The sequence below is a fragment of the Lutra lutra genome, chromosome 14 (genome assembly GCF_902655055.1).
Source record: "Lutra lutra chromosome 14, mLutLut1.2, whole genome shotgun sequence".
Taxonomy (NCBI): domain Eukaryota; kingdom Metazoa; phylum Chordata; class Mammalia; order Carnivora; family Mustelidae; genus Lutra; species Lutra lutra.
In genome coordinates this window covers 62,032,236-62,045,944 of record NC_062291.1, presented here as the reverse complement: position 1 = coordinate 62,045,944, position 13,709 = coordinate 62,032,236, and the positions used below count along the sequence as shown (strand labels likewise).

The window sequence follows — 13,709 nt, the reverse complement described above, 5'->3', positions numbered from 1 at the left end:
TCTGAAGTTTATAGTATAGTAGGTCCAGTGTAGCCTAGATCAGGCTGAGTAGCTAGGACAGTGATTGACAAACTTAGAATATGAAGAATCTGTGACAACATAAAAGATTTTAGTGGAACTTTTGATACATTGGGTTTAAATTTCTAACTTAACTAATTGGGTAAATCACTTCATAAGCCCCAGTTTTCTCATCTGTAGATTGTAGAAATTACCTATTGAACTGATGTCCCAGAAAGAAGGACTGTGCATTTTGGGCATCTCAGTTGTAGGGGCTCACTGAAAGCTGAAATGAAAGTTGGAAATTATGCTTCCTATAACTGCAGTGACTCACTGTGTGGGCATGAATGGTAAACTGTTTTTAATTCATTGGAAATAAATTGGCATTAAGTCACTTGGTGACCCATAAAAATATAGTACATTGTTGTAATGGCTTGCATTATTATAATGAGGCTTGTTAAGCTTTAACAAGGTGTCAAACACTATTCTTGGAGTATTAACAAAGTTCCAAGGACTCTTCCAGGTGCTTTACGGTGTTAATTCACGTAGTTTTCACAACATCCCTATTCGATGGTTGCTATTATTGTCATGCCCATTTTATAGATGAAAAAACTGAGGCACGAAAAGTTAACTAATTTGTCTGGGATTACACAGCTAGTCAGTAGTGGATGGGGAGTATAAAGAATTTTAGTTTTGAAGCAATTGGTTGTTATATGGACTGAAATAACTTTTGTAGTTATTAAAAAATACTAAAAATTATCAATTATAATGTAAATACTAGAATTAATTTTAAATAAAGGAAAGCTCCACCAATCACATGACTCAAACTCAAGAACTGTTTTTATTTTTGAATTTACCTTCCAATCTCTGTTTGCAGTGCAGTTTTTTTTTTTTTTTAAGATTTTATTTATTTATTTGACAGAGATCACAAGTAAGCAGAGAGGCAGGCAGAGAGAGAGAGAGAGGGAAGCAGGCTCCCTGCTGAGCAGAGAGCCCGATGCGGGACTCGATCCCAGTACCCTGAGATCATGACCTGAGCCGAAGGCAGCGGCTTAACCCACTGAGCCACCCAGGTGCCCCATGCAGTGCAGTTTTTGAAAAGAGGATGAGGCCAAGAAAACAGCAAAAAAAGAGGATGATAGCAGTTTCAATTGCTATTCCTCTTTTCATTTCTGGATTTTGCACATAGTAAGACTCAGACAGTTTTGGAGCTGAGAGTGACAGAGCAATTGAATGTCAGCTGTGTAAGGAGGAGGTTCTGAGGTTGTAGTGTGAGGTGGCAGATCCAGTGCCCTTCATGTTTTGAGACTTCTCTCTACAAAAGAATTCTTTCTCTAATCTCTGCAGACCTTGTGTGCACTCATTCGAGGAGTCCATCAAAAGAATAAATCTACCTCTGGGTTTGACATTATCAACATGCTGATGGGCTTTGACAAGGCAGAGTTGTGCATGAAGGTGAGGCATAAGTTGCAGATGTGCCTGTGGATGGCTGCTTCTGACAGCTGTTCATGGATACCATCTGCAGACAGTTTCTGTACTAGACGATTTGCACTCAGGTAGATACAAATGGTTGAATTTGTTCTTGAATTTGAATATTTTTGTTTTACAAATATGGTTTGTCTGAATAAAGGAAGAGTTGAAATTCAAATGTAAATTGAAATATCCTTCCCTTGCAGGATAAAGACTGGTTATTTTTTGATTTATAGCATGTGCTCATACATTTTTTTAAAAAATATAATCTTCGGTGCGCCTGGGTGGCTCGGTGGGTTAAGCCGCTGCCTTCGGCTCAGGTCGTGATCTCGGAGTCCTGGGATCGAGCCCCACATCTGGCTCTCTGCTCAGCAGGGAGCCTGCTTCCTCCTCTCTCTCTGCCTGCCTCTCTGCCTGCTTGTGATCTCTCTGTCAAATAAATAAATAAAATCTTAAAAAAAAAATAAATAATATAACCTTTAATTGCAGGGGTTCCTGGGTGGCTCAGTTATTAAGCATCTGCCTTCGGCTCAGGACATGATCCCAGGGTCCTGGGATCGAGCCCCACATCAGGCTCCATGCTTGGTGGGAAACCTGCTTCTCCAAACTCTCCCACTCCACCTGCTTGTGTACCCTCTCTCACTGGGTCTCTCTCTGTCAAATAAGTAAAATCTAAAGAAAAAAAATATATATAACCCTTAATTGCAAATGGATATATAATATTTTTTACATTTATTTGCAAACAAGATCTCTGCTTATTTTTTTTTTTTTTTTAAGATTTTATATGTTGGGGCGCTGGGTGGCTCAGAGGGTTAAAGCCTCTGCCTTCAGCTCCGGTCGTGATCCCAGGGTCCTGGGATCGAGCCCCGCGTCTGGCTCTCTCCTTGGTGGGGAGCCTGCTTCCTCCTCTCTCTCTCTGCCTGCCTCTCTGCCTACTTGTGATCTCTCTCTGTCGAATAAATAAAATCTTAAAAAAAAAAAAAGTTAAAAAAAAAAGATTTTATATGTTTATTTGGCAGAGAGATAGAGCACAAGTAGGCAGAGCATCAGGCAGAGGGAGAGGGAGAAGCAGGCTCTCTGCTGAGGAGGGAGCCCAACATGAGGCTCCATTCCAGAACCCCGGGATCATGACCCAGGCTGAAGGTAGCTGCTCAACTGATGGAGCCACCCAGCGCCCCATGCTTATATATTCTTAAAAACATTTAGGAACTCAAATAAAATATAACAAGGGAAATATAATATATAAGGGTAACTTTAGTTCTAAACTTAAGTTTTCTTACTTAACACAATGACTATCAGAATTTTTATTTCTGTTGTTTGACACTTAAAAAAAAAAGCTTTATTGATAGATAATTCACATCTACATTTCACCCTTTTTAAAATTTTATTTTATTTTTATTTTTTTTATTTTTTAAAATATTTTATTTATTTTTCGACAGAGAGAGAGATCACAAGTAGGCAGAGAGGCAGGCAGAGAGAGAGAGAGGAGGGGAAGCAGGCTTCCCGCTGAGCAGAGAGCCCGATGCGGGGCTCGATCCCAGGACCCTGGGATCATGACCTGAGCCGAAGGCAGAGGCTCAACCCACTGAGCCACCCAGGCGCCCTACATTTCACCCTTTTAAAGTATAATAATTCAGTGGGTTTCTTTTTGTTTTGTGTGTGTGTGTGTTTTTTTTTTGAGTTTATATTTACATAATCTGTATACCCAATGTGGGTCTTGAGCTCACAATCCAAAGATCAAGAGTCACATGCTCTAACAACTGAACTAGCCAGGCGCCCCTCATTCGGTGGCTTTTAGTATCTCCACGGGGTTGTACAACCATCACCCCTGTTAATTTTGGAATGTTTTTATCACTCCAAAAAGAAAACATGTACCCAGGGGCGCCTGGGTGGCTCAGTGGGTTAAAGCCTCTGCATTCAGCTCAGGTCATGATCTCAGGGTCCTGGGATCAAGCCCCACATCGGGCTCTCTGCTCAGCAGAGAGCCTGCTTCTCTCTCTCTCTCTCTCTCTCTCTCTCTCTGCCTGCCTCTCTGCCTACTTGTGATCTCTGTCTGTCAAATAAATAAATAAAATCTTTAAAAAAAAAAAACAAAAAAAACATGTACCCATTAGCAGTCATTCTCCATCCCCCTTCTCTCCAGCCCCTGTCTACTATTATCTACTTTATGTCTCTCTTGGTTTACCTATCCTGGACATCTCACAGATGTGGAATTATATGTGGTCTTCTGCATCTGGCTTCTTGCACGTGGCATAATGTTTTCAAGGTTCATCCACGTTGTAGCATGTATCAGTACTTCATTCCCTTTTTTGGCTGATGAATATTTCATTGTATGAATGTACCGCATCGTTTTATTCACTCATCAGTTGATAGATATATGGGATATTTCAACATTTTGGCTATTGTGAATAAGGCTGCTGTGAACATTCGTGAACAAGTTTTTGTGTGGATGTAGGTGTTCGGCTCTCTTGGGGATATACCTAGGAGGAGAACTGCTGGGTCGTATGGTAACTCTACATTTAATATTTCAAGGAACCTTCAAACTGTTTTCCAAAGTTGCTATACCATTTTACATTTCCATCAGCGTGTATAAGGGTTCTGATTTTTCCACATCCTCGTCAACAATTGTTTTTTATCTTTCTTTTATATATATATTTTTGGAGAAACGTCTCTTCAAATCCTTTGCCCATTTCTAGATTGAGTTATTTGTCTTTTTTTTTTTTTTTTAAGATTTTATTTATTTATTCGACAGAGATCACAAGTAGGCAGAGAGGCAGGCAGAGAGAGAGAGGAGGAAACAGGCTCCCTGCTGAGCAGAGAGCCAGATGTGGGGCTCGATCCCAGGACCCTGGGATCATGACCTGAGCTGAAGGCAGTGGCTTAACCCACTGAGCCACCCAGGCGCCCCGAGTTATTTGTCTTTTTAATGCTGAGTTGTAAGAGTTCTTTATATATTTTGGATATAAGTCCCTTATCAGCTATCTGATTTATAGTGTGTGACGCTATCTTGAAAGAAGGTTGTTTATAATATGAACTTCGAAGAATTAGTTTTCTATCACTCATTAAATTTAAAATAATCTATTTGACAAAGAATCCTTGTAGGGATTAGGTTATTTTTCAAAAAAAGTTGTGAATATACAATTATAAATACACAAAGACTTAGTACTTGGAGTTAGTTTTTTTTTTTTTTTTTTTAAAGATTATTTATTTATTTATTTATTTGACAGAGAGAGAGATCACAAGCAGGCAGAGAGGCAGGCAGAGAGAGAGGAGGAAGCAGGCTCCCTGCTGAGCAGAGAGCCCGATGTGAGCCCGATGCGGGGCTCGATCCCAGGACCCTGAGATCATGACCTGAGTCGAAGGCAGCGGCTTAACCCACTGAGCCACCCAGGCGCCCTCAGAGTTGTATACTCTATAAGCAGTTGCTGATTATACCCATTCACACATCCCTAAAGTACCTCTTGCTTTGTATCTACAAAATGTTTTCCCTTCATCTATTTTTTTTTTTTCATTCATTCCCAACTTGATGGCCTCACCTGTTGTCTCAGTCACCCAAGCCAAAAACTTGGGAGTCATTCTTGACTCTTCCCTTCATCTTTCATATCCAGACGATCACCAAGATCAGCTAATTTTGCCTCAGTTCATATTTCTTACACCTTTCTTTCCTTTTTTTCCCCTACTGCCAGTGTCCCCATTGTCTCTCACCTGAACGATTGCAGTGATGCCTTCATTCATTCTTTTGACCAGTGTTGGTTGGCTCTGATGTGCCAGGCATTGGGGATACGGAGGGAAAAAAGACATGGCAACTTGCTCAGAAAATTGACAGATTGGTCCTCATTTGTCTCCCTCCCTCCAGGCTTACCATTTTTAAATCTGTCATCCACACTGATACCACAGTGATATATCTTACACTCAGATCTTTCTTGCTTAAAACTCTTCATTAATTTCCCATCACAAACAGGATAAGGGCCAAATTCCCTAGCTACCCTTATAGAGCTTTCATGATCAGCTTCCTATTTATTTCTCCCGTCTCCACTCTCACCACTGCGCCTCATCTCTCACCACTGTGCCTCATTCTGTACTTCCATAATTTGGAAGTTGGAAGTTGTATTCCAGCTCCATACCCAGGGCCATTTCATTCCTCATGTGTCTTTGATCATGATACTGCCTGTCTAGAATTCTTTTCCTCTTCAAGTTTTAATTAATGCCTACTGATTTTTCAAAATATAACCTACCCCTGAGGAATCCTGGAATAGGTGACTTCTGAGCTAATTCCCCTTCTCCATGTATATTTCTGTCATAGTAACCATTAAATTAAAACTGTTTGCTTAGGGGCACCTGGGTAGCTCAGTGGGTTAAGCCTCTGCCTTCGGCTCAGGTCATGATCTCGGGGCTCTTGGGATTGAGCCCTGCATCGGGCTCTCTGCTCAGCAGAGAGCCTGCTTCCCCCTCGCTCTCTCTGCCTGCCTCTCTCCTTACTTGTGATCTCTGTCAAATAAATAAATAAAATCTTTAAAAAAAAAACAACCTGTTTGCTTAGTAAGACTGATGAATCACTGGCCTCTACCTCTGAAACTAACAGTACATTCTGTTAATTAATTGAATTCAATAAATTTATTAATTTAATAAATTCAATAATTTAATAAATTCAATTAATGAATTTAAATAAAAATTTTTGAAAAGGAAAAAATTGTTTGCTTTTGCTTATTTTTGTCCTCTAGTAGACTAAAAATGCTTTGAGAGCAAGGGTCATTGTCTTATTTTTTCCTTGAGTTCTTTGAAAGCACAGTATTTACCATATAGTAGACCCTCACTGTATATTTGTTGAAGTAGCTTATTTTGAACCTTCACTTGAGCTTCCAGCATGCTAAATTCTATTCTTCATTCATTCTCCTCCTTCATTCAGTGTCAAATATTTCTTTTCTTGTTTCTTCTGCTGTAGTGTGTGAGGATTTCATCTTTTGAACGGATTGGGTCTATAGCTAATTGTTAGTACAAGTAATATACTCCAATCATGTTGTCTAGTAGAATCAGCCAGAGTGGACATGGCTAGCTTTGTTGGGTAGTATATACGGCCAGTGATCGCCTGTAGTGATACTGTCTTTGTTGTTTGTTCAGTGTGCCTTCATCAGATGATATACTTTATCTACAATGATTTAACCATTATTTATCTTTAACCACTTACTTTTATTAATTATTTTAATTAGTTTATTGTTTATTTATTTATTTATTTATTTTAAAAGATTTTATTTCATAGAGAGGGATCACAAGTAGGCAGAGAGGCAGGCAGAGAGAGAGAGGAAGGGAAGCAGGCTCCCTGCTGAGCAGAGAGCCCGATGCGGGGCTCGATCCCAGGACCCTGAGACCATGACCTGAGCCGAAGGCAGAGGCTTAACCCACTGAGCCACCCAGGCGCCCCTGTTTATTGTTTTTAATCTGTTATTTAACCACTATCACTAGCCTTTTAACAATTTACTTCATTCTAATCTAAAGGTTTATATAAGGATGACAGGCTGCAAAGACTTACTTGGTAAAGTAGTGAAATCTTTATTGTTCTGTGCAGTTGTTCTAAAGCATTTTTCCCCAAATAGCTACATGTTGAAGTCTTCCTTTTCTTTGTCTAATCTTACAAGGCCTAGGCCTGAGGGAATGGTATGGTTGCTTCATTGTCATGTGACAATGACCCTGTGTAACATAACCCAGAGTTGGACAGAGACACAGTAGAGATGTTATTTGGTATGTTTTAATACTTAATGGATCTCTTTCTCAGAATTTGATGGAGAGTTTGGATTCATTGCTTTGTGCTGAAGGTTCTGAAAGTCTGAAGAGTTTATGTCTGAAACTTCTCCTTTGCTTAGTGACTGTAAGTGACCCATCTATATGTTTCTCTGTCAAGGGTATTATCAACAGCAGGGGCAAGCTTATTTGAATATTTGAGCCTAAAGTTAGAAAGGAAAAGAGGAAAAGAAAGAAATCTCTGCCGGGGCATCCCATCACTCCAATGCAGGTGAATGTGTAGAAGGAAGTGAGTTGAATGGGATTTCACTTCCTGGAAGCTGCTCTTTGGAACAACTTCTGGCATTTTTAGCCTGCAGGGCCTGCGATATTTATCACTTCAGCAGTATGACTCCTAGAGATTTCTTGTTTTCCAGATGGTCAGATTTGCCCTTTTCACCAGGTCTTACCTGGAAACAGTTTTTGTGATTCTCTTTATTTGTTCTGATTTTGATAATAACTGGCAACTGGCCTGTATCTTCTAGTGGGAGGAGGGCAGGGTGTTGTTCATTTACTTCAGGCAGTCGTCTTTCTCTGCCGTCACTCAAAGACTGCTCGATCAGAAATTTCTTCCTTTGCATTTGAGAAATGTAAAGAAACTGTTAAGTAAATGCTTACGTGAGGGCGTCAGGGAAACAATGAGAAGTTCAGAGATTTGGAAAGTTTTAATTAGCTAATTTCTTACCCTTCTAGTGTCTGCTTACTCAGGCTCTGGTAGCTTCAGGGGAGCTTATTAAAGGACTACAAAGTGTTTAGTAGAATGTTTCAACATTTCTGATTATCTTAGATGGTAGGGGAGGAGATATACTTGAGATACCAGAGTGCCTCAGTATAGACTTTAAAAAGCCTTTTGTTGCATTCAGGTGACAGACAACATCAGCCAGAACACTATCCTAGAGTATGTCATGATCAACAGCATATTTGAAGCAATTTTACAGGTAGGTCAATTCCTCCCCCCCCCCCACCTCTCTCTCTTTTGGGTAAACCACCTCCTCAAATCTTCTCTGTCTGCATTCCTAGGAACTAGGAACTGATACTCATTCACTTCTTGTTTTTGTTACAGATACTGTCTCACCCCCCAAGTCGCAGGGAGCATGGGTATGATGCTGTTGTCCTCTTGGCTTTGTTGGTGAACTATAGAAAATATGAGGTAAGTGGGCCCCTTAATGGACAGTTATGATCTTTCTATAATCTTCCTAAATGTGGCCACTCCTAGGGGACTTTGTTACTTTAATGTCGAAGACATGTTCTTGGTATATGGTATATAGATTAATTTTGATTTATCAAATTCTAAAACTTCTTTATTAAATGCATGGGGCAGAGGATGTAGCCATTTAAAGGAATCCCTTGGTGCAACTTCTAATAAAGTGAATAACCATCCCCTAATGTAGTGGTTCTCAAACCTAGCTTATTAGAATCACCTAGGAACTTTTCAAAAAGAAGAAATATCTGGGCTTTACTTTGGACACACTGAATCTGAATCTCTTGGTGGTGGGAACTGGGAATCTTTTTTTTTTTTTTTTTTTTTTTTTTCTTTTTGATTCCCCTGTTGAGTATGATGATTAGCCAGGATTGGGAACCAGTGACCTAATGCATCTGTTTTGAAAGATTGGACTTTGTTTATTGGATTTCCATAATGCGGTCCACTTGTGTAAGTACCACTGTTGGTCAGGGAACTCTTTCTGATTTAAATAGAAAATTGAAGACAGAGCCTTATGCATGTCAGTTCTGGTGTTCTCTTTGTTCCCAAAATAACCAGGGAGAGATTTATAGGTTTTTGAGATTAAAAAACAACTCAATTTATACTTGGTTTCGTGCCTCTACTTAATTCTTCTCAAAAGGCAGAATACACAGATAAGGAAGGAGGAAGACCAGAGGCCTCTTGGGGGATGGCTTTGGAGGAGTAGGGAGCTTTTGGCACTGAATCCTGGACACTAGGAGTACTTTACTGAACCCAGAAGTCAGGATCTGCATTGAGGCGACCTGACTTTCTTCACTCAGCAAGTAGCAGTGCTGTGAGAAGTGGGCCAGCTGGAGGGAGGCTTTTCATTTCTAATCTTTTGGATCTTCACTTAGAGATTTTTTTTTCTTTTTTAAAGATTTTTTATATTTAAGTAATCTCTATACCCAGTATGGGGCTCAAACTCGCAACCCTAAGATCAAGAATCACATGCTCCACTGACTGAGCCAGCCAGGCACCCGCACTTAGTGATTTTTGAGATGGTTCCTAGTCAGGTTGAGAGTGATGGGTAACACAAAATCAGGAGTCTGTTCTTATAAGGAGAATATGGAAGAAAGAGAGGCTGTGAGAAATATTTAAAAGAGGGCCTGGAATATGTGGAGCAGTGTTAACGTGTGCATAATTCCCAGAAGCTGATTGCTTTCATTGTTTTGGAAGAACTGACAAATGGTATGTAGAACTACTAATAAATATGTAATTTATCACCAACACCTGTTCTACTGGTGATCTGGGGAGGTTGGCATGGTAGCCATTTTGATCTCTGTCATGTGTAATAGCCTCTGAGGCCTTATTACAACAGCAAGAAAAATAGCTGAGGAAAAATGCTGAAGATAGTTAATGAAAGTTGAGTTATGTGTAATAGGAAGGCACCGTCATCAGTAATGAATATTTTCAGAACATTCTGCTGGTTGCAGACCACTCTGAGGCAATGGCTTGGTTTCTCTAAATGTGAACTGAACCCTGGCACAGCCCAGCAGGCCCCTCTGAAATGTCAGCCTGAAAAATTGGACATGGCCAAGGAACTAGAGAAAATCATATTTCTGGAGCGAGGTATGCATCTCTAGTCTGTCAGAAGCCACAGAAGAATTAATATAGTAGGCAAGGGCAAGCTGGTGGGCATAATTTATCTGGGCTTTGCAGCTTTTGATATAAGTCACTCACTAGAAACCATTAAGGAAGCCTAGTGACCATGGAGCAAGAAGGTTTTTGACAGGAACATGAAGAATTCCAGATGAACATTGCAAAACCAAAAGCTGGTGAAATTTTATGCAAACTAGTATGACAGAGTGTGTGCTAGGTAGAACAGCATTCTGGCTCCCACTGCAATTCATCCCATGACATTTGGGGAAGTTGTAACCTAGTATCGTGCAAAGGGCGCCAGAAAGGCAGGGTGCCCACCTAATCACAGGGAAGGCAAGGTCGTTGGACTTAAGGAATGGAAGTGATGGAAAAGATGTCACATAGTAAATGTAAATAGTTCTTCTTCACCTCAAATAATGCATTCCATTTTCATTATTTTCTCTAAAGAGATAGAGGAGGCAATAAAGGAAAAAAAAAAAAGCCAACAAGAAAGAGTAGGTATGGTTTCGGTCAAATTAAGGCAGAGCCCCATTAAAGTAATCCTGTGCAGGTTCGCTGAGTTTGTAATTCTGTCTTTTGGGTGAAAAGTAGATTGCCTTCAGTTTAAAAATGTGACTGACCAGCACAACAGGTGTATAGTGTTAAAGGAAACTCCGTATCTGGTAGAATAGAAATTTTCACAGTATTAAGATCCCGGCCTTCTAGGTGAACCCAGTCTCCTATGATGAATGACTTGGTCCCCAACTGCTATCCTAAACATGATGTTTCCAAGAAATTACAAAATTGTTTATTGTCCCCTTACAAATTGGTCTTTTTCTTTTTCTGTCCTTTTTTTCCCCTAAAAAGCTTTCTTCAAATGTAATAAAAATGTTAAAGGAGAAAATATATAGGTACCAATCATTGAGTCCTTACCATCTGCCAGATACTATGCTAAGGCTTTTACATGTCTAATGTCATTTAAGTCTCATAATAACCCTGAGAAAGAAAATACCCACATTTTACAGATGAGGAAGTTGAGCTTAGGTTAATAAATGTGGCTTCCTTGTCATAATTAGTAAGGAGCTGGAACTCCTAGTAGAGGAGCTGGAACTCAGACCCTTGCTTTTTGCCTCCTTACCTTTTCTTCAACTGCTAACGCATAGGTTGTTCTTGTTAATCAGATGATCCTTATTATTACTTAAAAACTTTTGGGAAGGTGAGGGATAAGAACTTTAAACAATTATGCCAAGAAATAGTGGCCTGCTCCTTCTATTGTTGTTCTCTTCATCATGGCATCTCTAGGTCAGCCTGCTGCGGATTTTCTTTTCTGAGGATCCACTTGCATAGGATCTTGTCTGACATCTGTGGCGTCAGTAGGATTTGACTGCTGGTTATAGGAATCAGTGTGGAGAGCCTTCCTCTGTCAGGTCAAGTGACAAACAGAGTGGGTTTTACCTTCTTGGGCTGTGTTGTAGAAAACCTTGTATACATTTGGGCTGTTAAGAAAGCAGAGCTGTCTCTTTGTCTATTCCCAGTTGACATTCCAAAGATACCCTCAGAAACTTGATTAAATAAGGTCTATGTGGGGGGTTTCCAAATCTCTCAGTAATGAGTTTTCTTGGTTGCTGTGAAAACTACCAGTATTGTTCCTTGCTTCCCTTGGTTTAGAATTGGTGTCTGATCTAGATGAGGTCTTTCCTCACATCCCATGTATGGGGTGTTTTCAAGGTGAGTAGGTCATTGGTTCTCATCCCACTGGTAGGAGATGGTCCAGCTGCTTAATGAGTTTAAATATATGTCCATTTCCATATGCTGCCCAGCTGAGATTGGGTCTGGAAAAACTCAAGAAATCTTCCAATGCTATAAGTGATGGGACAGTCATTAAATCCCAGTGTTCTGACCAGATTGTAGTTTGGGTAATTACATCCTTTTTTTCAGTTCCCCTGCAGTGTTATTTGGGTATTGGATCCATAAATGGCCTCTCTGGCTGTTCAGCAGCTGCCACTTTCCACCCCCAAGGTGGCTTTGTTTTACGGGTGGGTGAACCAGTCCTTGCATATAGTTTGTGGAGTAGTAAGGGAGCCTTTGGGATGAGACTGTAAGTTAGCAACTTATAAATTTGTGCCTTATGGCAAAGAAGCTTTATGTTCCTCCCAAGACTGCTGTCCCTGTGGACTCATATTATCGGCAGGATAGGACAAAGTGAGTTTTGTGGAGTGTTCACTTCTTAGAAATAAATAAGATGGAAAGATGGGAGAAGTAGAAGACACAGGCCTGGGCTGATCCACCTGGAGAAAAATGCAAGTAGAACAGAATTGGGGTGTGTGTGTGTGAGAGAGAGAGAGAGAGAGAGAGTGTGTGTGTGTGTATTTGGTGATTGCTGTGCACGCTGATTTACTGGAAATGGGGGAGTTAGCTGGCAGGATGGGTTGAATCTGGGTATTAGGAGCATCACTACAGAGGGCCTTATAGAACCATTTTTGTTAACATTTTGTTAAATAGCTAATGGGTTCTTAACTAAGTCATACTCACCTTGAGTCTCTTGTTTAACAGTCTGTGAATCCTTATATTGTGAAGCTGTCTATTGTGGATGATGAGGCTACACTCAATGTGAGTATATGGATCCTGTGTTGTTGTCTTAATTACTTGCTTTTGGCGGCCTCACTTTCAGTGGATATTTAGAACAGAGAGCTGTTGTGTTAATTTCAACTGGCGACAAAGAGGGAATCGGTACTTATTTTAGAGCATCAGTGTGTCTGTCTTACCATATTTTATCTTCTCGTCATGGAAGGAAAGTTTGATATTTTATTGCAGAGCATTTTAACTGGTTTTCCAGCCACAAGCAGGCTCTTCCATTGAGCCCCATCATGATGAAATGGTTGGTTCTGTTTCATGTTCTAGTGTGCTGAGGTTGGTGATCCTACAGAGTCAGTAAATTACATTCCCAAGAATAAGAAGGCTTAGATGATATATCAAATCAGCATAATGTACGCTTTAAATATCTTACAATTTTAATTTTGTATGTTATACTACAATAAAGCTGAAAATTTAAAAAAAAAAAAAAAAAAGAAAACAAATCAAGGCTTGGATGACTAACCTATGGGAGATCCCTTCTTGTAGAACTGGCCAGATGGCATTTACAGCTTGACGTGGTAAAGCTGGAACATGGAAGATAATCTGTGTACCTGCTACATATGTCCTTGAAAGTTTGGGAAATAATATCTGTTCTCTGAGTAAGGGAGGAAGAAGATGAAGAGGTGTCTGGCATCTTGCCCTCTTCATTCTTCTGATTTCCCTTATTGGAAAAAAAAATCATACATGACTCATCCTCGCGGCCTAAATTGATCTTTGTGTCACATTTATTAGCAGGTTCTAAAGGGAAAATTGATAAGTCACTTTTACATTTATTGGATACTTCTTCCTGTTATCCTCCTGTTTTCCTGTGGCCTGAAAGAGTGGTTTGTCTCTCTGCACCTTCATTTAGTGTGAGGCTCATTGTCACTCTTACTGTGACTGTTTTGGAGACATACCAGAGCTTTTTGTTTTAAAGATTCTAACTTAGTCTTCTCTATTGAGGTAAAAATGATCCCAGTGAAATTGTCAGTGATCTGGGCTGAACCATTTCCCCCCACCCCACTCCTTATTACTCTCTTAAGTGAGATCTAGA

At 40.1% G+C, this 13,709-nt stretch overlaps 1 protein-coding gene across 4 annotated transcripts in view; it reads left to right on the top strand.

The window, feature by feature from the left end:
- The window catches only part of ARMH3 (armadillo like helical domain containing 3), a 187,025-nt gene that overhangs the window by 18,787 nt on the left and 154,529 nt on the right, over nucleotides 1-13,709 (top strand). For all 4 annotated transcript variants that reach the window (XM_047701913.1, XM_047701912.1, XM_047701914.1 and 1 more), the window contains exons 5-9: nucleotides 1,345-1,452; nucleotides 7,238-7,330; nucleotides 8,106-8,180; nucleotides 8,306-8,392; nucleotides 12,596-12,652. In XM_047701913.1, coding sequence (XP_047557869.1) covers nucleotides 1,345-1,452; nucleotides 7,238-7,330; nucleotides 8,106-8,180; nucleotides 8,306-8,392; nucleotides 12,596-12,652 — 420 coding nt within the window. The remainder of the gene's footprint in view (nucleotides 1-1,344; nucleotides 1,453-7,237; nucleotides 7,331-8,105; nucleotides 8,181-8,305; nucleotides 8,393-12,595; nucleotides 12,653-13,709) is intronic.